Source organism: Tenrec ecaudatus, chromosome 12 (genome assembly GCF_050624435.1).
Source record: "Tenrec ecaudatus isolate mTenEca1 chromosome 12, mTenEca1.hap1, whole genome shotgun sequence".
Taxonomy (NCBI): Eukaryota; Metazoa; Chordata; class Mammalia; order Afrosoricida; family Tenrecidae; genus Tenrec; species Tenrec ecaudatus.
In genome coordinates this window covers 112,324,171-112,350,066 of record NC_134541.1, presented here as the reverse complement: position 1 = coordinate 112,350,066, position 25,896 = coordinate 112,324,171, and the positions used below count along the sequence as shown (strand labels likewise).

The window sequence follows — 25,896 nt, the reverse complement described above, 5'->3', positions numbered from 1 at the left end:
ACAATATCCGTCGAGATGCAGATGACATAACCTGGCTTGCTGAAAGTGAGGAAGACTTGAAGCACTTGCTGATGAAGATTAAAGACTTCAGTATAGATTACAATTCAATATCAAGATAACCAAAATCCTCATAACTGCATCAACAGGTAGCATCATGATAAATGTAGAAAAGATTGAGTTTGTTAAGGATTTTGTCTTGCTTGGATCCCCAATTAATGTTCATGGAAGTGGCAATCAAGTGATCCAATGATCTATTTTACATTGGGCAAATCTGCTGCACAAGACCTCTTTAAAGTGTTAAAAAGTAAGGAGGTTACTTTGAGGACTAAGGCGCACCTGACCCAGGCATGGTATCCTCAGTTGCCTCATGTGCATATGAAAGTTCAACATGGAATAAAGAAGACCAAGTGATGCTTGTGAAGAACATTGGAGGTTCCACGGACTGCCAAAAGAACACATCAATCTGTCTTGGCAGAAGTACAGCCAGAATGCTCCTTAGAGGCAAGGATGGCAACACTTCATCTGACGCACTTCGAACACCTTGTCAGGAGAGACCAGTCCCTGGAGAAGGACGTCATGCTGGGTTAAGCAAAGGGACAGTGACGAAGAGGGAGACCCTGGACAAGACAGACTGACACACTGGCTGCAACAATGGCTCGAACACAGGAACGGTTGTGAGGACGGTGCAGGGCCGGGCAGTGTTTGTTCTGTTGGTCATCGGGTCACTGTGAGTTGGAATCAGCGTGTTGGTACCTAACAACAACAACAATGTGGATCATTAAGAAAGCCAAAAGGGAAGGAGGGACTAATTTGCAATTATTAAGTGCTCAAGCCCCCCTACCAAAAAAACCCCCCACCCAAACCCTAACACACCACGGCCATGGAGCTGATTCGGCCTCCTGGTGCCCCTATGTTAGAGTGGAACTGATTTGTAGGGTTTTCTTGGCTGTCATCTTCATGGAAGCAGATGATCAGACCCTTCTTGGACAGAGTCCCTGATTGGGTTCAAACCACCAACCTTTAGGTCAGCTGTTCTCAACCGGTGGGTCACGACCCCTTTGGGGGCCAAATAGCCCTTTCACAGGGGTTGCTAAAACCATCGGAAAACACATATTCCTGATGGTCTTAGGAACCGAGACACCGCTCCTCTATCCGTCTCTAGGCGAGTCCGCCCACATGCAGATACGCCCACATACGAGTACCCGGTGGGAACACTGTTACCCATTCTATACCATGGTTCAAGACAAAATTTCATTTATTTGTCATGAGAAATCAATAGTTCACAATAGATAATCACACATTGTTTTTGTGATTCACCACTATGCTTTCATTATGTTCAATTTGTAACAATGAAAATGCATCCTCTGCCTAGCAGATATTTACACGTCGATTCGTAACCGAAGCAACATTACAGTGATGAAGTGGCAACGAAAATCATTTTACGGCTGGGGGTCCCCACCACATGAGGAACTGCATGAAGGGGTCGCGGCCCGAGGAAGGTGGAGAACCGCTGCTCTAGGTTATCTTCCCACAGCCTGCTTGTGCCTCTCGCTGATCTTCATTGCTGAAATCTTTTTTAATTCAGGCAGTGTGCCTTGGCACACTTTATTTCATCTAATAAACACAACTCAGTGAGTGTACTATGCTGGTCCCAGTTCACAGATGAGTAAGCTGAGGTTGAGGGGAAATAACTCCATCCTTACTTCCCTGCCTTAGTAGGAAAAGGCACTGGGGTCTCTGACCCTCCATGTACAGAGGTCCGATCAAAGTGGGTGCTGACACGGAATGGAAGCAAGGCACCAGTGTACAGGGAGGGAGAGTTGGGCTCCTCCCATCCAGATATCTCATCCAGAGCATGGCCTCTCTGTCCAGGGCCAATGTCTATCTGACATGATATTGGAGACCAAAATGCAAATCTGAAAAAAAATGAAGGGCGAGCGAAGGTCCCAAGATGCAGAATATCTTCTGACAACAGATTAAAAAACGCATCCAAGCTTCAAATTCCTGCTATGCTTCCTTGGACAGATTAGATTAAAATGCTTTCCACCTTGTGACAGACGGCATCTGCTTTTATCTTGTTCCTTTCTGGTCAGTCGAATCACTTAATAAAAATCCGTGTCCGTGACAGAGAAGCTGGAGAGGAGGGAGGCGCTGGAGGGGGAGAGCAGAGTTCATCACTGACCCAGTGTCCAATAGCAGAATGCGTGGCTTGAGATAAATGGGTGGTAAGGTGTTGCGGAAACAATGCCAACCAGGTGTGACTGGCTCTGCCCTAGGAGATTGAGGATGGGGGTGGGGAGGACGAGCCACTTCCTTCCCCTGCGGTCCCCAAGACAAACCGTCAACAATGAGTCTCTGAGAAAGTTCTGATGGAGCTTGTATCCCCTGCGGTCTGGAAAAGTCTGGAGGTGGCCCAGTGTCCTGAGCACTTACTGAGAGATGCACGCTCTGGGCCCAGGACAAGAATGAAACTGATTCCTGGGCCTGGACTCCCCCATCCTCCTTCAGTAGCTCTTCTGGGCACTGCCTGGTATTTGCTGAGTTCCCTTGGCTTGGAATTTTTCATGGGCCACTCCATCTATTTTTATTTTTTGCCCTTGAGAGAGGTGTTAAATTCTTTACATCTGCAGATTCCCTGGTTCCCTCTCACCGCTCATTTCCAGGTGTGCATTTGTTGCCGCGTTCTAATGCTCTTGCTCTGCATTGTTGAGCCCAGAGCTCTTACTCTGAGATTTACCACCATCGCTTTCCTATTGATTCCCGAGTGACATCCACGCCTCTAAAATGAACTTCAACTGCCTGCTGGCATTTGCCACGCCATCAAGATGTCCTAAACTGCTGAAGTTTGTGGACGAGCCAACACATTTATCCACAAGAAATATATATATTTTTATAGCATTTTATTGGGGGCTCTTACAACTCTTATAACATTCCATACATTGATTGTATCAAGCTGATCTTGATACATATGTTGCCATCATCATTTCCAAACATTTTCTACTTGAGCCCTTGGTATCAGCTCCTCTTTTTACCCCTCCCTCCCCCACCCTTCCACCCTCATGAATCCTTGATCAATTCTATATTATTATTTCGTATCTTACACTGTCCCTTGTCTCCCTTCACCCACATTTCGGTTATTCGTCCCCTTCAGGGATGAATATATATATATCCAACCTGTGATAGGTTCGCCTTTTCTCCTCCTACCCCCTCCCCGACCACCCCTTCCCCTCTGAATATCGTTAAGCCCACTACGGTTATCTGTCCTGAAATCCATGTGTGGAGAGCTCTTACCTATACCAATGTGTGTTCCCCGGGCTAGCCAGATTTGTAAGGTAGAACTGGGTCATGGTAGTGGCGGGGTTGGGGGGCAGTAGCATTCAGGAACGTGGGCCACTTTAACGCAGTCAGCTTTGTCCGCGGTGTTTGCTGGGAGCGGGGGTAAGGGATTCAAGAAAGGGAATGTAATGCGGCTGGGTGTCACGGGTTGAATTGCGTCCTGTCAGATAGGCATCAACTCGATCAGGCTTTGGTTCACACTATTGTGTGGTTGTCCTCAATTTTGCGATCTAATGTGACTAGTCTCCTTTTATTTTTAAATTAAAAGATCATTTTACTGGGGGCTCTTACAGCTCTTATAACAACCCATACATCACTTGTATCAAGCACATTTGTACATATGTTGCCATCACGATTTTCTAATCATTTACTTTCTGATGAGCCCTTGGTATCAGCTCCTCTTCCCCCACCCCATGACCTCTTGATAAATTAGAAATTATTCTTATTTTCATATCTCACACCAACCGCTGTCTCCCTTCCCCCATGGTTTCTGTTGTTCGTCCTCCTGGGGCGGGGTGGTGGTGGTGGTGGTTATTGTGATTGGCTCCCCCTCACCCCCCTCCTCTCCCCACTCTCCCCCTCCTCCCCTGGTAACTAGTCCCCATGTTGTGATTTGTTGGAAAGTCTAACTTCAGAAGAAGCTGTGGCCTCATCTGCAAAGGTGATTAAGGTGTGCTTGTTATGCTAATGAGGCAGGATCAGGGCAGGATGAGACCCCCTTACCTGAATCACCAGTCCTGAATGGAGGCGCCTTTCCTTGGTGTATGGCACCTTTTATCTTCTGTGAGGTGAAAGGAGAGAGTAGTGAGCAGAGAAGGGGGGGGGGGGACTTTATTACCACTAAGAGAGAAGAGCTGGGAGGGGAACAGAGCCCTTTGGAGTGAGGTTCCCGAGCTGAGGGCCTCCTAGATCCAGAGGAAGGCTGATGTCAAGACACACGGAAATCTCCAATGGATGATGGGCCCTCGTCCTGCAGACGAGGGGACCGAGGCAGGGACGATGACATGGCTTGCTCAAGGTCACTGTGTAAGAAGAGACCTGGATTTAGGCTCTGTCTCTGTTTCTCAGCGCTTCCTAATGGCAATCCCACAAGTGAATGGCTTTAGGGCAGGAATGTATTTTCTGACAGTTTGTAGGAGGCTAGAAGTCTGGATTCGGGGCACCGGTTCTGGTTCCCTGGTTCCGGGGAAGGCTCTCCTTCTGTTTCCTCTGGGGGAAGGTCTGTATCTCTTCCAGCATTCCTCAGTCCCTGGAAGAGCTCCACCGGTTTTCCCCAATTTGTGCTTCCTTGTCTCTGCACCTGGACCTGCTCTCTCAGTGCATCTCAGGAAGGAGGAGCTGGCCAACAGAGCCCACGCGGACACGGTCTCTTTAACAGCCAAGAACCCAATCCCCAGCTGAGGTCGCACACACAGGTAGAGGAGGAGTTCCAATCCAATCCGATCCAAACACGCTGAGATCTGCTTCCCTGGCCTGCTCTGAGGGCTTGATCACGAAGGCGAAGAAGCCAAAACACAGCTGCTTTCGATGGTGAGTATGTGAAACAGATAGCGACAGGCGGCCCGACACGCAGTGGCGGTGAATGGGTGCTCCAGAAAACCAAACTCACTCCCACCGCGTCAATCCTGCCTTACCGGACTCAGGGGTTTCTGAGACTGCAACTGTTTACAGGAGTGGAAAGCCCAGTCTTTCTTCCAAGCAGCTGCTGACCCTTCGGATTGCAGCCCAGTGTGAAACCACTTCCCCACCAGGGCGCCTCTGTGAATGGGCGCTAGGGCATTCCGAAGTCTCCTAGGCTTGAGCTTTGGATTGAAGTTAGTGCCTCTGTAGCGGGTCTCTGCTTTTATTAAATTCTCAGTGGAGCCTATTATTTTTTCATGCAAACAGTGGTTGTAGCTCCGTTTGAAATTTACTGTGGTAAGGGTACATACGAGGATGTTATTGTCACTGTTACTATGATTGAGTACAGTGGTTAGTGGTAGTACAGTGGTTAGGTGCTCAGTCTGTGGCTCAAACCTAGCGGGTCCCCAGGAGGAAGGACCCACTGGTGTTCTGCTCCTGCCAAGGTTCCAGCACAGGCACCCCCCGGGCAGCTCTTCTTTGTCACTTAGGGTCACTATGAGTTGTGATTGACTGAGGCTACACAATACCAGCATCATTTTTCTTGATATGGAACCAAAACTTACTACCACTGAGTTGATTCCAACTCACGATGGCCCCATAGAAGAGAGTGGAACTACTCCGGTGGGTTTCTGAGGCTATCAATCTTTATGGGAACCAACAGCCTCGCCCTTTGGTGGAGTGACAGGTGGGTTTAAACTGCTGACCTTGAGATGATCAGCCCAACACGCTACCAAAGGTCCTTTATACAAAGGGAGGTACTTGTCTGTCGTGTTGCGGAAGCTTGTGTGTTGCGGTGATGCTGGAAGCTATTTCAAGACCAGCAGGGGCACCAGAAGAAAGCAGGTTTCACCAGCGCTTCCAGATCCAGAACAAACAATGAAGAAGGAATCATGGCCCACTGCTGAGGAATTGGCCACTGAAAATCTTATGGATAGCAGAAGACCATCGTCAGAGACAGTGCTGGAAGAGGAGTCCCTCAGGTCGGAAGGCACTCAAACTAGGACTGAGTAAAAACTGCCCTCTCAAAGCAGAGTTGGCTATAATGATGGGGAGCGTGCCAGTGTGAAGCCTGAGGGAGTAAAGCCTTTGGGACCTTCATTTGCCGATGGGATCCCACTCAAGATGAGACGAAATAGCACAGACATCGGCTAATAACCAGAACTTGGAATGTACAAAGGATGAATCTAGGAAAACTGGAAGTTGTCAGAAATGAAGGAGAAGGGTGAGACAGTAAAAGTTTATCATGCCTACCTGGCCGACAGACACATGTGGGGTTAATTGAAAGACGGAGGGATAAATGGCTCGGTGAGCCTCGCCTTTCGAGTTCTCGGGTCTCTTGTTTTGTGATGGTCGGATCAGGGTGCAGTTGCCTTAGCCAGTTCCCTGTTTCAGCTGGCAAGGCCTGCAAGACATCCCTGAGGAGAAGCCACATAGACATACCCCGATGAAGCCCTGGGTGCTGGAGCAGCCATGTGGAGACCCCTGCCAGTGGTGAGATGCTTACACATTCACGGACTCGGCTTTCCTCCTGCAGTCGGCATCATTGCATGTCTTTTGTGAGATGGAGGAGGACTTTGTGGATTGGTGTCGGACATATGGGTTAATGTTGGACTTGTGGGCTTGGGCAGCACTGGGTTGGGATGTTTTCTTGATGTGCACTTACCCTTTATATAACACTCTCTTATACATATGAGTTTCTGTGGTTGTTTCTCTAAAGCACTCAGACTCACGCAAATGGATAAAGAATGATAGTCTGGGCATTAGGGAGCTGAAATGGACTGCTATTGGCCATTGTGAAGCAGAACACCGTATGGCTCACTATGCCTGAAATGACTCAATCAAGAGGAATCATGTCTAAACCATCCTCAAAAAAGGACATTTCAAGATCTATCTTGAAGTACAATGCTGTAGGATAATATCTACCCACATATAAGGAAATCCAATAATACAAAGATTATTCAAATTTATGCACAACCTACGAAAGCTATACTTACATGTTATACTAGCTGCATTAAGTCAGTTCTGACTCACAGTGATCCTATTGGACAGGGTAGAACTGCCCCTTTGGTTTCCTAAGACTGTAACTCTTAGGGAGCAGAAAGCCTCATTTCTCTCCCACTATTAAAGCTAGTGATAAAGACATTAAAGGTTTCTACCAATGTCTTGAGTCTGAAATAGATCAAACACGCAATCAAGATGCACTGATAACTATTGGAGATTGCATAGAGATCTTGGAAGGAAATTGGAAAGTTAGCAAATATGGTCTTGGTGGTAGAAACGAAGCTGGAGCTAACATGCTAGAATTTTGTAAGACCATTGACGTCTTCATCACAAATGCCTTTTTCCACAACATAAATGGTGACTCTACACATGGACCTCTGCAGACGGAATACATGGAAATCACATGGATTACATCGTAGGAAGAGACGATGGAGAAGCTCAATATGAGCAGCTAAAACAAGGCCACAGTTGACTATGGGCCAGATCATCAATTGCTCACAGGTAAGTTCAGAATGAAGTGGAAGAAAACTAAAGTAAGTCCATGAGAGCCAAAACGTGAGCTTGAGTTTACCCCCCTGCATTTTGAGGACATCCCAGGAGCAGACCGCGTGCACGGAACACCAATGAGAGAGGACCCCGTAAGCTGTGGGCTGACATAAAAACTACCAAATATGATCACATCAAAAGGTCATTTAGAAGTCAGGAAAGAGAAAAAAATCAAACTGGATGTCAGAAGAGCCTTTGGAACTTGATCTTAATTGTAGAAGAGTTCAGAAGAAATCGCTAAGTAAAAGAACCCATCAGAAACTTTCAAAGGACAGGTCAAGAAGACAAAGGGTTATAATGAAGCGTGCAAAGATCTAGAGGGGTAAGCCAGCATGGACGAACACGCTCAGCAGACCTTACATGGAAAGAACTAAAGAAAAATGCAGGCCCTGAGTTGCAATATGAGTCTGTGGGTAAAATATTGAACAATGCAGGAAGCATCCAAAGAAAATGGAAAGGACACACAGTCACTATACTAAAAAGAACTAGCCAACATTCAGTCAAGACATTTGTTTGTCCTTTTGGTGGTCCAAGCGTCACCTAGTCGGTTCTAACCCGTAGCAACCCACCCTATGCACAACGGAATGAAACACTGCCCAGTCCTGCGGCGTCTCACAATTGTTCTTATACTTGAGTCCATTGCTGCAGCCACTGTGTCCATCCGCCTTAAGAGCCTTCCTCTCTTTCACGGCCCATGTACTTTACCAAACTTGATGTCCTTCTTCAGGGACTGGTCTCTGCTGGCAACATGTCCGAAGCATGTAAGATGAAGTCTCCCCATCCTTGCCTCCAAGGAGCTCTCTGGTTGTACTTGTTCCAAAACAAGTTTGTTTGTCCTTTTAGCAGTGCAAGGCACTTTCAATAGTCGTCACCAGCCTCACAGTTCAAATGCACTGATTCTCGTCCTTATTCGATAGCCAACTTTCCCATGCATATGAGGCGACTGAAAATCCCGTGGCTTGGGCCAGGTGAGGCAGATGCTGTCATCTCATTTTAGAGATGGAGACTGAGTCACAGGTGTGCCCACAGTGCAGCTAGGTTTCTAAGAAGGCTCATCGAGCCACAGGGTCAAGTGATTTCACATGACTGTATTGGGACCATAGGATGAAGGGAGGTTCCGGGCAGGAGATGGAATAGGTGTGGGCTGGGACAGGTGGGGACAATACCGGGGGGGGGGGGGGAACATGTCTAGCTTTGGGTTGGGTCTTAAAGCTTTAAAGTACAAAGAAGGAAGGAATCTAATATTTTTATTGTGATCTCGGAATCTAATATTTTATTGTGATTTCTGAAGATATTAGGCTAGAAATTGTAAGCTTCTGGCCTAGAACGGGTGATATATTTTAATTGAGTTAAATATATATATTTAAAGCAGTCGTTCTCAACCTGTGGGTCGCGACCCCTTTGAGTTAGCAGAGATGGAAGGGTCTTGTGGTGCATTAGGGTCCCCAAGCCCAGATCGCTCATTCCTGTGCCTAAGGATATCTTCGTTGCGTTAATTCTCCTGTTCTGGAAAGACCAAGCAATAAGGAGAGCCCCTCCTTCCAAACCTGTTGCCGTCAGTCAAGTCCAAGTAGAACTGCCCCCATAGAGTGTCCACAGCTGTAATTTCCCCAGGACAGGGCATCATGATTGCTAAAGTAGAGGACCAGCAAAAATGAGGGACATCCTTGGCAAGATGAACCGACACATGGACTGACCAGGGGGCCCAAACAGAGTGAAGACGCCGGTGTTTTGTTCTGTTGTACGTAAGGTTGTTATGAGTCAGAAGTGACTCTTAACCATCTAACAAGCACCTTGACACCGAGGCAGGCTTTCTCCCACAGAGAAGCTGGTGGTTTTGAACCATCAACCTTCGACTAGAGGCCCAGTGCTCACCACTGTGTCACTCTCACTCTGATTGACAACAAGTCAATTCCAAGTCCTAGTGACCCTAGAGAACAGGGCAGAACTGCCCCCTGGAGGTTTTTGAGACTGTAAAACTTTACAGGAGTAGAGAGCCTCATCTTTCTTCTGCAGACTGACTGGTGGTTTCAAGATGCTGACCTTGTGACTAGCAGCCCAACTTGTAACCCACGACACCACCAGGGATCCTTATTGCTCCATAGAACCTCTATCGGTGCAAAAAATACAAGACAGGATGCTCACTCCTCCCCGAGCAACACGATTCGATTCCAAAGCCCATGTCCTTATGCAAATTCTGCGCTCGGTGAAGAGAAGGGGGATGTGGAACTGGCAGGCAGCCTGGACCTTTGGAAATGCTGGGTCCCCAGCATCATCATTGAACTAATGCTCCATTGGACGGGATGCCTGACAGCTGGATCAGGGGCACAACTGGCGACTCGTGGGCGCAGCTGCTTGCAGGCTAGGGGCCAAGATAGTCAGTGGAGGTTGCTGACTATGCCTGTAACCCCTATAGCTGCCTTTCTCTGCAGTCCCAGCAGGACCCCCATCCCATCAGTGCTGTACGGTCCTATGTCATCTTTACTATGTTTGAGCCTACTGGTCCATCGCTGTGACCGTCCATCTCACCAAGGGCCTTCCTCTTTTACACGGGCCCTCCACTTTACCAAACATGATGTCCTTCTCCAGGGACTGGTCTTCCAGATAATATGTGCAAAGTATGTAAGACGAGGTCTTGCCATCCTTACCTCTAAGGAGCACTCTGGTCTTACTTCTTCCACAGTACAGATCTGTTTGTCCTTTTAGCAGTCCGTGGTACTTTCAATATCCTTCTCCAGCACCACATTCGAGTGCGTCTATTCTTCTACGGTCTTCCTTATTCAGTGTCCAATGTTCACATGCGCATGATGCAACGGAGAATACCATGGCTTGGGTCAGACGCACCTTGGTCCTCAAAGAAACACCCTTGGCCCTCATCAGCAAGTGCTTTAATTTCTTCTCACTTTCAGCAAGCAAGGTTGTGTCTTCTATATATTGTAATCCTGATGCTATAGTCTTATTATGTATTTCAGTTTCTCTAATTGTTTCCTCAGCATACAGATTGAATACGTCTGATGACAGGGTACAACTTTGATTCAGATTTCCCTGACTTTAAATCAGGATGTAGTATTCCCTTGTTCTGTGGCACAACTGCCTCTTGATCCATCTATAAGTTCCCCATGAGCACAATGAAGTGTCCTCGAATTCCCATTCTTCTTAAGGCTATCCATAGTTTGTTATGATCCACACAGCAAAATACCTTTGCATAGTCAATAAAACATATGTAAAAATCTTTGTGGTAGTCTTTTCTTTCAGCCAAGATCCATCTGATAGCAGCAGCGATGCCCTTTATTTCACCTCCTCTTCTTTTTTTTAATCGTTTTATTAGGGGCTCATACAACTCTTATCACAATCCATACATACATCCATTGTGTAAATCACGTTTGTACATCCATTGCCCTCATCATTTTCAAAACATTTGTTCTCCACTTAAGCCCCTGGCATCAGGTCCTCCTTTTTCCCCTCCTCCCCCCCCCACTCCCTCATGAACCCTTGATAATTTATAAATTATTATTTTGTCATATCTTTCCCTATCTGACATCTCCCTTCACCCACTTTTCTGTTGTCTGTCCCTCAGGGAGGAGGTCTCATGTAGATCCTTGTAATCGGTTCCCTCTTACTAACCCACTCTCCCTCTACCCTCCAAGTATTGCCACTCACACCACTGGTCCTGAAGGGATCATGTGTCCAGGATTCCCTGTGTTTCCAGTTCCTATCTGTACCAGTGTACATCCTCTGGTCTAGCCAGACGTGCAAGGTAGAATTTGGATCATGATAGTGGTGGTGGGGGAGAAGCATTTAGGAACTAGAGAAAAGATGTATTTTTCATCGTTGCTACGTTGCACCTTGACTGGCTCGTCACCTCCCCTAGACCCCTCTGCAAGGGGATCTCCAAATCTGGCCGGAACCTCTGGCAACTCCCTGCCCATGTAATGCTGCAACCTTTGGTGGATTATCTTCAGCAATTTTACTTGCTTGTGATATTAATGATATTGCTCCATTGAGCATTCTCTTGGTCACCTTTCTTTGGCATGGGTACAGATATGGATCTCTTCCAGTCACTTGGCTGAGGAACTGTCTTCCAGTTAGGTAAGTGTACAGATAGCTACGTGTTTCCAGTGCCTCATCTGCTTGTTGAAACATTTCAATTGGTATTCATCCATTCCTGGAGCCTTGTTTTGGGTGCAGCTCACAGCTCTTCCTTCAGTTTCATTGGTTCTTGATCATATTCTACCTCTTGAAATGGTTCGATGTGGACTAGTTCCTTTTGGTTCAGTAACTCTGTGCATTCCTTCCATTTTCCATGCTTCCTGCATTGTTCAATATTTTCCCATAGAATCTTTTAGTATCGCAACTTGAGGCTTGATTTTTTTTCTTGAGGCTTCTCTTTTCAGTTTAACATATACTGAGTGTGTTCTTCCTTTTTGGCTTTCTAACTCTAGGCCTTTACACATTTCATTATAATATTTTACTTTGTCTTCTTGAGCTGCTTTCCAGAATGTTCTGTTCCGCTCTTTCACTTTGTCGTTTCTTCCATGTGCCTTGGTTACTTGATGGTAAAGAACATGTTTCAGAGGCTCTTCTGACGTCCACTTTGGTCTTTTCTTTCTTTCTTGTCTGTTTAGTGACCTCTTGCCTTCTTCAGGTGAGATGTTCTTGATGTCCTCTCAGATCTCATCAGGCCTTCTGTCACTGGTGTTAGAGATGTTCTCAAAAATGCAGATGGAATATACTCAAGGTTGTGTTTTGGCTCTGGTGGACTTGTTGAAAGTTTTCTTCTGCTTCAACCTGAACTTACAAATCTGAGCAGTTGATGATCTGTTCCACAGTTAGACCGTGGCTTCCTTACAGCCGCTTAGAATGAGTTTCTTCATCGTCCCTTCCCACCGATGCAGTCAGTTTGAGATCTCTGTATTTTTTCTAGAGAAGTCCACATGTTTAGTTACCATTTGTGGAGCTGGAAATAGGTATTTTCTATGAAGAAGTCACCAGTCTTGCAGATGGCTATCATGTGATCTCTAGCTTCATTGCTATCACCAAGGCTATATTTTTCAATTACTGTTCCTTCTTCTTTCCCCCCAATTTTTGCATTCCAATTGCCAATAATTACCAATACATCTTTATTGCATGTTCGATCCATTTCAGACTGAAGACATTGGTAGGATTCTTCAATATATTCATCACTCACTTTAATGGTTGATGCATAGATGTGAATAACATTTGTACAGGTTGGATTTCCTTGAATGGAGATAGATATCATAGACACCTTTGTACTTCAAGATGGGTCTTGAAATGTCCTTTTTGATGAGGAGTGAAATGCCATTCTTGAATCAGTTATTCCCAGCATAGTAAGCCATATAATTAATTGTCTGATTCAAAATGGCCAATATCTGTCTGTTCCAGTTCACTAACTAGGTGCTTAGACGTCAAGCTATGTGTTCTGTTTCATTTTTGATGGCTTCCAATTTCCTAGATTCATACTTTGCACATTCCGAGTCTGATGATTAGTATATTCTTGCAGCTTTTGAGTTGTGCCCCATCAGCCAATTAAGGTCCCACAGGTTTTACTTCACATCCTTATGGCTTTATCCCCACAGGCTTTATGGTGGACTCTGTTTTGAGAAGGCAGCTCTTCCTCATTCACACTTGGGGTGTCTTTTGACCTGAGGAGCTCATCTTCTGCCGTTCAAGATGTGGCGATGTTTCAGTGCTATCCATTTGATTTTCCGGGGCTGATTCTTCAAAACTGGACAGCCTGTTCCTTCTTGGTAGCCTGTTCTTAATCCGGAAGCTCTGCTGATACCTGTTTAATTTAGGTGATCCAGCTGTATTTGAAATACCTGTGACATAGCTTCTAGCTCCACAGCAGCACACAAACTGACAGACTGACAGTCGGAGTAGGTCCTCCTTTCCCCCCTCCTTTCTCTCTTCTCTTTCCTGTAAGAAAAAGGTATCACAGGCCACACCCTAACTAACGAAATGCCCCTGACATTGGATCAGGACTGTGATGGGTTTAAGGGTGGAGCATCATACCCTTCTTCCTTGTGTTGATTTAGTTGCATCAGACTACATCATGCGGGTGGGAGGGCACGATAGAACTGCCACATCACACCATTACCGTTACCAGATGGCAAGCCATGGATAGGCCTGGGCCAGCCAGGTGACATATAATTAGGCATGGGGGGAGAGGGGAATGGTTTAATCCAAGACACTATAGCGCTAACACACTCACAGCTTTCAGGAGCTAGGAGGGATCCTTTTTCGACTAGTACCACCATGCCTATCCAGGGCTGGATAGTACCACCATGCCTATCCTGGGAGGTTGCTGTTAGGTGTAAGTCAACTCTAGCTGAGCAACATACTGCCCAGCCTGGTGCCCTCTTCATGATAGCTGGTAAGTTTAACTCCCTTGTTGCACCTACCTACCTACACACTTTTAAACAACAGTGCAAGAAACCAAACAACAACAACAAAAGCTCTCACAAAACCAAACAAACAAAGAATTGCTGTCCAGCCCATATCGACCCTTGGCGGCCCTGTGGGGTGTCCGAGCTGAGTGGTGTTCCTGAGGGATTTCCATGGCTGGTCTTTTGGAAGTAGAATCTTAGGCCTCTCTTCCAAGGTCCTGATGCGTGTATTTGAGCTGCCAACCGTGATGAGCAGCCGCGTACTTCACTGTGTGTGCCACCCAGGTGCAGTCCTCTGTCCATGCAGGGGACGGTCTATAATGACTGAGTCCCTTATTGGTGGACACCCCGTAGGTCTCTAGCCTTTTCCCAGGAAAAGCACTGGTGTAGCAAATCTGCCTTTGTGAGCCCAGGGTTGGTTGTGGTGTTGCATGTAACCCTTTGCCTGTAGATGAGGAAGCAGAGGCTGGCAGTTGATAGCTTGTCTAAGTGAGGCAGATAGTGAGGGGCACAAATGAACCCTGCACCTCCCTTGCCCCCAGTCTGTGCCCCTTCCTCCTCCTCTTCCTCCTCCTCGTCTCCTACTCTTCCCTGTTCAAGGTTTCAGCAGAGGCCATGGGACCAGCCCCCCCAGCTTAGGGTTCCACTGCTGACCATATAAAGCGTGGGGAGAGAACTCAAGCTACTTCCTAATACGGTCACAACACGGAGAGCGGAGGCCCGCGCTGGGACCTGCTGGTGGTTCAGGCCCATTGAGATGCTCGCTGGGGTGCTGTGGGCCAGGAATGTGGAAACAGCTGGAGAGGGGTTCCTGGGGGCTGGGGAAGCAGAAAGGCCACCAGTTACCAAGGGTGGGCGTGAGGCCCATCAAGCTGCCAGACCCCCTCACAGCACAATCCGTGCTGCCTGCTCAGGCCTTCTTCTCAGACGCTGTACCCCAGCTTGCTCCCCGGAGGCTGCTTGAACCGAAATGCAGATTGCATAAAAAACTGACTTGCTGGGTGCTTCCCAGGTGCATAGCACCAGGAGAGGTGCCCTCAGCCCTGGTTTCTCGCTCAGATGTTGATGATGGGGCGCAGGGCCAGGGGGGTGCATTTCTTTCTTCTATTCGTTCAGTGAGAGACTGTCTCCATACCGTGTTTCTGTGTGCCTGGAACTGTGCTGGGGGCTGAGGATGGGATGGTCGGGGCAGGGCTGGCCAGTCTAAGGGGTGGCATTTAGGCCGAGCGCTGAAGGAGGAGGTGGAAACAGTTCTGGGAAGGTTAGGAGAAGACGGTTCCTGGTAGAAGGAATAGCATGTGCTAAGGTGGCAAGGTTTTCTTCAACATGAAATAAACTCACCAGGGCAAGAACGTTTATTGAGCCCCCACTGTGTCCCAGGCACAGAGCTGGGTACTTTTTACAAGAGCTGTGTCACGGCGTGCCCCTCTCCCTATTTTACAGAAGAGAATGACTGAGGCTCAGAGAGGCAAAGGGGCTTTCTCAGGACACGGAGCTAAGGAAGTAGCGGGGTGAGGGCTTTTTGAACTCAGGTTCCTGGTACCCAGTTCTTAACCACTACCCTTGGCTGCCTTCAGGGCAAGGGCTTGAGGGTGGTGGCAGCGGTGGTTTAGGCCGTACACAGTGCCCGCATTCTGAACTAGGCACTGTCGTTGGCAGAGAGCATGACCCTGGAGGAGCTGGAGGTGAGTCACTCCATGCAGACAGGTGAAGACGTGGCTTGTCTCATTTTAATGGTCTGTGGGAGGGCCCGTGCTGGGGTCCAGGATATCAATGCGTACAGTTTAGATCTGGCCCTGCTGTGTGATGTCCATACAAGGCGCTTGGTGCTCAGAGATGAAGGGACCGCTAACATGCCATCATTCACACACGCACACACGCACACACGCACACGCACATGCACATGCACACACACACACACATGCACACACACACACACACCAACATTCACTAGCGAGCAATTTGTAGCACCAACTGTGTACCAGAAGGAGCCCCGGCACGTAGTATGCTAAGAGGTAGCTTGCTAACTCCGAGGCCAGCAGCTTAAAGACAAGCAGCTCCTTGGGAGACAGACGAGGCTGTCTGAAGATGTCCAGGCTCGGAAACCCACAGGGGGCTTGCTTGAATCAGTGCTTACCCCAAGGCAGCGAGTTCGGTTTGGGGAACTGAAAGCCAGGTCTTTGGCTGTAACTGGTAGCACAGGGTAGAACTGTCTCTGTGAGTTTCCGAGTCTAACCTTTTATGGGAATAGAAAGCCCAGTCTTTCTCTGGCAGAACAGCTAGTGGTTTTGAACTGCTGACCTGTGGTTAGCAGCCCAATGCATCACCGCTAGTAAATGGGTGTGATGGCTTAAGCCCCCACGGCTCAAGGAGGTGAAGTGACTCGCTCAGAGTCTTAGAGCTGGTGGGATTGGGACGATTTAAAGACACTTTAAATTGATGCTCTGAAATGTCCTATCAAGGGCCTAGAACCTCAACCTTGCCCTTTGCTCCCAGAAGGTTGGGCTGATCAAGGGCTTCTCTGAGCCTCAGTTTCCCCTTCTGTACACAGGACCAGTGACAACGCCTATCTGGTTGACAAGCTGTTGTGGGTAAGAAATGAGAAGGGCCCTCTGGGCTGCGCACTGGCAGTAAGTCAGGTTTTCTGTCTGGCAGACGTATTCCGGCCTCTTCTGCGTGGTCATCAACCCCTACAAGCACCTGCCCATCTACTCAGAAAAGATCGTCGACATGTACAAGGGCAAGAAGAGGCACGAGATGCCCCCGCACATCTACGCCATCGCGGACACGGCCTACCGGAGCATGCTGCAAGGTGAGCCGGGCCCAGGGGAGGAGGGGCCCACGCCAGGAGCCTCCCCCTCCACCTGACCTGCCTCCCACAGCTCCCACCAGGAGGGCAGGATGGGGTGGGCACCACAGAGCAGCAGGCACCTCAGACTGAAAAAGTGAACGAGCAGGCGGACTTTCTGCCCACATCTGCACTTGCACAGGGTCCAGGAAAACACGGGCGCGGCCCGGCTTGCTTGTCTGGACAGGAGCCCAGTGTGCACGCCTACCGCCCACTCGGCCCCCAGTCTGGAGCAGTGTCCCACCTGTGGACAGGTGTCTTTTCCTCCCCATACACTCTGTGGGCCGAAGATGAGACTATTTGCCCCCATAAAGATTTACAGTTTCAAAAGCCCTGGGGAGAAGTTCCACTCTGTCCTGTAGGGTCCTTGTGAGTTAGAATTGACTTGATGGCAGTGGGTTTGGGTTGGTGTTTTTTTTGGGGGGGGGGTCTCTCTGTTTCCTCACTAGTAAAAATAAGAGTATACCAATAATGACCTACCTCACCGAGTTGAGCGAGGATTACATGAGCTATAGTTTATAAAGTCCGTAGAAAGTACTGGTTTATGAAGTATGGTACTTGGTACAACTTAGTCATGGACGTTATTATGATCACTGTACGTGAAACCAGGAGTTAGATGTGATGGTCATATCATTTTTTTTGAAGGCACGTGGAAAAGAACGCATAGCTATTAAAATGAAATCATTACTGTAGGTAGCACATGTGATCACCGCACAGACCGAGGGGATGCAGAATGAGGGTGTTTGTAGTTCTTCTTGTAGGGCCTGTAAATTGGCCCCAAACTTTAAAAAATTGAGGTTTTTGTTTTGGATGATTTCTCAGCTTTATTTGGTTACTGTTTTGAGCCTGAACACACAGTCCCTTCAAAACTCTCTCTCTCTCTCTCTCTCTCTCTCTCTCTCTCTCTCTCTCTCTCTCTCTCTCTCTCTCTCTCCCTCTCTCCCTCTCTCTCTCTGCCTCCAATTGACAAGAGGTTTGAAGCAGGGTCTCTGAAAGCGATGTGCCCACACCCCCGCAAAGGGGGTCTGTCGCAGGAAGGCCAGCCTGGCTCCTGTGTTTGAAACGCAGCCAGCGTTACTGTGTCAAGAAGGAAAACGCCCCATCACATCGGTGGATGCTGGAGAACCATTTCCCAGAATCCCATGCTCTCGCGCTCACGCTCACAAACTCTCATAAAGCTAAGGATGAAAGGCAGCTGCACAAACCCAGCATCTAACCTCCTCCTTAGCGATCAACACATGAATGCTTCCCCCACGGAGATGGGTCACGGGGTAAGGACGTGGCCAGACAAGTTTGTGTTGGCCTGCGTGGATTTGTGAGGATCTTAATGAATTGGCTTCCCATATTCATAAAAGCTGGTGGGTTTACAGACACCCCACTTTTCTGGGAAGCATCAGAACACGGGGCAGCTGCCTGGGGTGTGGTGTTTCCGCGTGTCCGCTCCCCCGTTAGAGGAGTCCTTACCTGCGCTCATTGGGCGCGAACGCCCCGGCTTTTGGGCTTGACTTGGCGACCCTGCAGCAGCCACCCCAACAGTGTCCCTAGGCGCGGATGGAGAATTGACTGATTCTGGAAGTCCTTGAGAACAGGCATCCAGGTGTGCCCAGCAGACACATCCCAAGGCAGAATGGCTCAGGGAGAAGGAGCCGAGGTCCCTGGCAGAGCTAGCGAAACCCCCTCTGGCATGACTGGAGCCTGGGCCGCCCCTGGCAGAGAAGCTGCTGCGATCATCGATGACCAGCAGGTAGAGTGTCGTGGAGACGGTGGTCTCAGAGAATTGTATGTCCCCCAACTCCCTGCCATCAGTCCATGCCAGCTCGTAGGGACCCCGTCGGACACAGGAGAACCGCACCCAAGGATTTCTGAGCCTGGATAGTTAGGAGCGCACACACCCTCCTCTTCCTCCCACGTGGCAGCTGAACTGCCCCTCTCGAGACTAGCCGCCCAGCGCTTAACCTGCGGTGCCACCACCGCTCTGTTCACACCTCCCAGGGGTTAGGAAAGTTATGGCTGCTAGAGTTACAGATAGATTTTTGTTTTAAAAAAATAGACAAACAGAAAACCTTTTGTGACCTTCCTTAAGGAACCAAAAAAACTGAATCCACCACCACCGAGTAGATTCCAGAGCTCGTTGTGTTAAGGGTGTGGTCAGCCTCATCTCTCCCTCCGAGCTGCTGCTGTTGGGTTTGAGCCACCAACCTTGAAGCTGGTAATTCAGCACCTAACCCACACCATCACCACGGCGCCTTAGGTCATCCTGGATAGACGGGTATACCACTGTAAGACTGGCTCACACCGTTCTTTGGGCGGCAGAGCATCTCAAAGGTGCAACGTGTGTGCTGTTGGACGATGCTTTGGGTTGCAGGCAAACGAAAGTGGCTTAAAAACGAAGAGTTCATTTCTTCGCGTTACAGGAAGACGAGGTTGGCAGAGTCAGGGCTGGTTGGTTCAGCAGCTCAGAAATAGGTTTCTTTGGGAATTTCTTGGTATCCTCCTCAAAGGCGCCCTCATGGCGCTGTCAGGTAAACAGGGGACTGCGACTGGCATCGTGGTTCAAACCCAGTAGCTGCTCCACAGGGTAAAGACGAGGCTGCAGGCTCCTGTAAAGATGGACAGAGCCTAGGAAACCCTATAGAGCGTTGTTGTAACTCGGAATCGGCTTGATGGCAGCGGGCCCTCTCCTCCCCCAGACCAAGAAACTCCCAAAGAAACCCAAAGGTCACATGCTAAGTATAGCGGTCATGAGCTCAGGGTGGCAAAATTAGAGGTGCAGGTTATTTTCTTTGCTTAAATTCATGTTACCATTGTCCTTGCTTCTTTCTATGAAGCGATTGTGTGATTCATGCTGACCTCCAGGTGACGTGTGCTTCAGCTGCAGGAAAGAACCTGGCACACAGTCCAGACCAGGCCGCAAACACCCCCATTCCTTGCCCTGCCCCCGTTCCGTGTCCATGAGACATAAGGGGGTGTCTGCTGAAGAGAGGCTGGGAAAGGCTTTCCTCCTTGGGACAAAGATGCTTCTGGATGTTTTCACACGAGAATGCGATGCCTGTGTTTAAAACAGGGACCAAGTTTCCCTGCGGAAAATCAGGAGAAAAAAAGATTTTGACTGGCCCTGAACATTAAAACTTCAAAGCCACGATGCACACTTATTTTGTCTTCTTTGTAATAATAGGAATTTAGTTATAATTCCTATGATGGCTACATGCTAATTTTTAAACTGAATAGAAAACACATGAAGGGTCTTTTTACCCCCTTGAGCTTTTTCTTTTAGACCAAATCTTAGTAGGGCATTCTGGAGCATTCTCCCCATCATGTTACTCCCACCGCTCGGGGTGAAGAAGTGCATTCTCGCTGGCATACCGGATGGGTTTCCTAAGGGCGTCTGTGTCCTCCTTGGGTTTCAGGGCAGTCTTTCAGGTTCCAGAGCGCACACCGCTTCTCTCCTATCAAGGTGGTTACGTTCCAAAGTTCAGGTTGTTATGTAAAAACGGAGGGCGACAACATCGTTACATAACCACCACGTGACGCCATTGTAGAACTGCCACATCAAATCCTACATAGCTGCCCAAGACATCAGCGGACAGCTGTCAAACAACTGAGGATCACGGCCCAGCCAAGCGCACATCCAACCTTAACCCTCACAGCCAGCTTTATTCCCTCCTCGCACCTTCGCACCCATCACTCCCGGGTGGGTGCACCTCGTTAGCGTGCAACGTGGCCAGAGAGTACGTTCGTTTGCTTCTGTCCTGACTGTGAAATGCTGCCTAGCGAGAGCGTTGATGAGCAAGGAGCTGATGGATTCGTGCACGTGCTGGTTTTCAGTTGTTATTTTTTCTCTGTTTTGGAGGTTTTGCCAAGGTCGCTGACTTTGTGCCTCCGCCCCTTAAGGCAGGGATCTTACACGTTGCTCTTCTGTTGGCGCCTACTTCTTGACCGTGTGGGACGCCTCTTCCTGCTCCTGAGATGGTTCCCTCTTAAACTCAGTAGAATGACAACACTGACAAATCTGAGAGTTAGAGACCTTTACATCTCATTTGCATGCTCTTGCCTAATCATTTGGGGGGACAGGAGAGTCATGTTAGGCTGTTTTACGTCGTCACAGTGCCCAACTTGAAGAGGGCCAATGGCCAATGGCAGAAACAGCTTACAGAATTCTGACAAAAAAATTAAAGCTGAGGACATTTCCTGCTCGATGGGTGCCAAGCGGATGCCCCAGAGAGATGAGCTGCAGACAAGAGCAGAGCTTTCCTTGGGAATTTGAAACACATGGGGTCAAGTCCTGAGACATTTATTGGAGAGGAAGCATGGCTTCACCAGGAAAGAAACCACACACAGCCTGGACCAGCTCCTGGCTCTTGGACGGAAAGGGTGTCTGGAAGCTGGACCCCAGACCCCGCTCTCTGCTTCCCCAGGACTCAGCTGTGTCGGTGTCTGTGGCTGACAGGCCCGGGGGGCTGGGTCAGCTCTGTAACAAGGCTGAGGGACGAAGGCGCTGTTGCCCACTGAGCCCCCTCCACACACACCCTCCCCCCCAGGGCTGGCTGTTCAGTACAGATCTTGCCATCCATGGCTTTTCCAGAGGCCAAGGCAAGCAATCTAGCTTGTCAAATATTCCAATCCTGCAGGCAGGTGCTGTTATTAACTGGATAAACGGGGGCTGTGAGAAGTGACGAACTTAGGTGGGCCACCGAAATGGCAGGTCTGTATTTGAACGTGGCTTACCTGACCCCCAAGCCTAAGCCTTGCCCACTTGGTTGGTGGTGCCCAGCGGCTGACAGTGCCCCTCAGCGCCCATGGGAGGTCCGTGTCTTTTACCCCTGAGAATACTGAGGCCTCAGAGCTCCGGAAGCTGGAGCTGGTCCGTTAACACCACGCATGTGAAGAAGGCACCACCCAGGCCTCCCGTCTAGACCCACTCCCGGGCCTGGGGTGGGGGCAGTATGTGGAAGGCAGATAAGACTGCCTTCTGAGGCGCTGACAAGGGCCAGAGGTTCTGTCCACACACCCTGCACACTGACAACAATTGCAAGTGCTCTGTCCTCACCTGATAAATGCCACCTGGCCACTCCTTGGAATTTAGAAAACGATCCACACACAGGCTCTTGGACGGAAAGGGTGTCTGGAAGCTGGACCCCAGACCCCACTCTCTGCTTCCCCACACTCAGTCGTGTTGGTGTCTGCGGCTGACAGGCCCTGGGGCTGGGTCAGCTCTGTAACAAGGCTGAGGGAGGAAGGCGCTGCTGCCCACTGAGTGCTCCCCCGCCCCCCAGGGCAGTCTGTTCGGTACAGATCTTGCTGTCAGTCTGTCCTGCCAGCACCCCACCTGTTGCTGCACACTCAACCACGTGGCCCAGGAGCTGGGAGACAAATGTGGGCTTGAACTTGACAGCACGTGCTGTCCCACACGGAGTCCTGGTGGTGTCGTGGTTACGTGTTGTACTGCCATCTGCGTGGTCGGCGGTTTGAAACCACCAGCAGCAACTCAGGAAAAAGCTGGGCTTTCTACTCCCCTGAATGGTCACAGTCTCAGAAACCCACAAGGCATGGCTCTGTATCAGCGTCGCCTCAATGCAGTGAGTGAATCGTGTGAATCCTGTCACAAAGCCTTTTCCTGCGCTGGTGGTATTGTGCTGTTACCCCCATCTAACAAGTGGGGAAACGGAGGCCCCCAAGGTAAAGGGGCCGGCATAGGCCTTATTAATTAAGCAAACCAAACAGTCTCTGCCAAGTGGACTCTGACCCTCGGTGACCGCGTGTGCGTCAGAGCAGAGTTATGCTCCTCAGGGTCTCCAACGGATGTGACGGTTCAGAGATCACCAGGCTTTTCTTCCGAGACACCTTGAGGTAGACTTGAGTGCCCATCCTTCAGTTAGCAACTGAGCGTGTGAACCATCTGGACCAGCCAGGGACTCGAGGCCTTCTTAGAAAGCGCTTGACTTGGCTTTAAGCCCCGTCCCCCTGGTCCAGACCTCCGCCATCGTCCACTCTCTCTGGGTCAGTGATGGTGGCCATGACGATAAAGATCAATACCCGCCATGCTTGAGCTCTTACGTGGACCGTGGGAGCTCTGGTGACGCAGAGGGTCAGGCACTGGGCTGCTAACTCCTGTCTTGGAAATCCTGAGGAGCATTTCTATTCTAGCCTATTGCGTCTCTTTGAGTCAGAATCCACTCGAAGGCCAGGAGTTTACTTGTTTATTCATTTTGGCTATGGGCAGTCAGTAATTTTAAGCGGTTTCTGTATTGCAATATAATCATTTCCACACCTCACTCCCTGCCATCGAGTCAGTGCTCACTCAGAGCGACCCCTTGTGGGTTTCCGAGACCGCAGCTGTTTAAGGAAGTAGAAAGCCCAGTCTTTCTCCCAAGGAGCTGCTGCTGGTTTCGAACTGCCGACCATGCGGATCACAGCCCAACACAGAACCACGACTTCACCAAAGCTCCTTTTCACACCTGAAATAAACAAACCCCAAACTCACCGACATTGAGTCCAAGCACTTCTAGGACAGGGTAGAACGTCCCCTGTAGGCTTCTGATGGTGGACACCTCATATTCATGGGAGTGAAAGCCAGAGGAAGCTTGTCTTCCTCCCGAGGAGTGGCTGGTGGTTTTAACCGCCGACGGTGCCCTTAGCAGCCCAGTGCGTAAGCACCACTCCCCGGCACATGCTATTACCCCTGTCCCCCGGTGAGGAAACATCGGCTCTGCGGGGTCACCGTGACTGGCGGAGCCAGGACCAGAGACAGCGTTCCTGTAGGGGCAGCTGGCAGGGGTGGGGGTGGGGCGGGGATCCTCTTGCTCTGTTTGGCCCTGTGGGGGTGAGGGTGTGGCGATGCCGCCTGACGTTCTCAGACTGCTGGCTCTTTGGTGGGACATGAGAAAATTGAGGTAAAGGAGCCCTTGAATCTGGTGAGCCCCTTGTGGGAATTCCTTATGCCAACCGATCAACAGGGCATGTGGACTTGAGAGGAGAGACATGGACGTGGACACAGACACATTTGGGAAGTTCTAGTGGACACTTAACAACATGTCCCTCTTCCTATGAGAGAGCGTGGCCCTGGCAGCCCGGCTGCACTCAGCCCTGTTTCCTGCTCCGTGCTGGCCACCATTCCACACAGCCTAGTGGACTGGTGGGCAGGTGTGAATGATCACACAAACAGATGCAGAATGACAGACAGGTCCCTGGGTGGCAAACACGGTTTGTACGGGTCTGCTAGCCTAAAGGTGGGTGCTTTGAACCTACCCCCAAGTGCTGTGGAAGAAAGGCCTGGTGGTCTGCTACCATAAAGCTGGCAGCCAAGAAACCTCAGGGGAGCAGTTCTAATCTGGGGGGGAGGGCGTGGATGGGGGCTTGAGGTGCCAGGGAGGGAGCTGGGAAGGCATGTAACAGGTGCTGAATGGATGGGGTGAGGGTGGGCAGCTTTCCCGGGCATGGAGGGCAAGGGGAATCTCCCCGGGAGGGGACATGACGGCTTCACTAAAATGAAAAAGAAAGCTAGCGTCAGGTGGTTCCGTTTCAGGGAGAATCAGAGTGTCAGGGTAGAAGGAAGCTCCGCAGCTTTCCACTGGCTGATGTTTCAGGAACAGATCGCCATACCGGGCTTCCTCCGTCATCCTGTGGACTCAAACTCTCCATTTCTTGGTTCGCAGCCAAGCATCACCTCAGGGGTCCAGGCTGAACTGGGAAGCTTAATAATAGTGCTTACCAGATGGGAAGTTGCTGGGAGCCGAGCCCCAAGAGACGCCCCAAGGACACTGGCCTTCTGCACCCGGTAGCATCTCACCGGGCCCGTTCTGCTATGGCTTTGTTTGGGTTTGGGAAATGCTCATGGGGTCAAGCACAGGCCCTCAAATGATCTCTTCCTACCCAGCTCCGGGGTGGGGGGTGGGGTAGGGTCCGGGGTGAGGAGCGACGCCCTGACTCAGCATAGAGGTTTTGGGCATGCCCTGGCTCTGCCGATGCCTGAAGGTCTCTGTGCCTCATTTCTACATTTTCCACTGAGGACCGTGGCTCTGCCTGCCCACAGACCACTGCCAGGGTTCATTTGGGCACGTGAAGCTCCCGGTCAGTCCAAGTGGTCAGCAGACTTAAGCTGTCACTGATGGCCGACTGGTAGTGTTTCTGTGTCTGGTCAGGAGCCCTCTGCCATCCACCTGGGCATGTGGCCACGGGTCAGGATCTGTGTTCTTCGTGCCCCCTTGGCTGCAGGGGTAGGTGGTGGTGGTGTGGTATGGGGGGGGGGGGGAGGACACAGGACGCAGCAGCTGGCTTGGCCACCACCGCCCTCTTGCCTGGCCTGAGAAGGAAGAGAGAGAAGCCGCACAGAACAGCCTGGCTGGGCTTTCTCCTTTTATGGTCAACCTGCAGGCTCCTGCTTCCCCAGCCAGAAACCTCGCTTGTGTTTGGGCTCAGGCTGAAATAGCTGGTCTGCTGGGAGTTGTGAGCCTCCAGGGAGACCTTAGGCCTGCTGTGGGGGAGGGGGTATCCCTTTGTTGTCTCAGGAGACACTGCTGGAGCCTGGCACACCCAAGACAGGAGTCCCAGCACTGTTGGAGGGAGGGAGGGAGGGGAAAGGCACAGGGGATGGGGTATAAGAACCCCAGGATGGCTACTGGGGGGTGGGATGCTGGAGGCTGCTCCCAACCCCCAGGCTCCCACCTGCACCCCCATCGTGAGCTGTGTCCTCTCCCACCTCTGGCCTTAGTGTGTCTCAACCCCTGCCCATGCTTTCTCCTTGCTTATTTTGAAATTGTCGTGCATTTTTGGTGAAAGTTTCCTGCTTGACAATCCCTACACAAATTGTCCCTCGACACTGGGTGCCATGCCCAGCAGCAAGTGTCTGAATCTGCCCTGCTTCTGCCCTGCCCCGTCCCGCTGCCTGCCTTGCCTTCTTAGTCTTCCTTTCGAGCAAACGTTGCTCATTCGGTCGCGTAGGCACTAGTTCCTCGCGGTGATTGTTGGCACATTACTCGGCTCCCAGTTGAGTCGGGGAGTAACTTTTCAGTTCCAGGTTAGAAGGGTATTTCAGGGTGATCTTGCCTCGGGGGTCCTCAGTTTCCATCAGCCCTGGAAGTCTGGTCCTTTGTGTGCACCTGAGTCTCATTCTACTGCATCTTTCTCTCCCTCTACGCA

The 25,896-nt window shown here is 50.0% G+C and overlaps 1 protein-coding gene across 2 annotated transcripts in view; it reads left to right on the top strand.

The window, feature by feature from the left end:
- Positions 1 to 25,896, top strand: part of MYH11 (myosin heavy chain 11) — a 141,868-nt gene that overhangs the window by 25,237 nt on the left and 90,735 nt on the right. For both annotated transcript variants that reach the window (XM_075564544.1, XM_075564546.1), the window contains exon 3: positions 16,569 to 16,725. In XM_075564544.1, the coding sequence (XP_075420659.1) occupies positions 16,569 to 16,725 (157 nt within the window). The remainder of the gene's footprint in view (positions 1 to 16,568; positions 16,726 to 25,896) is intronic.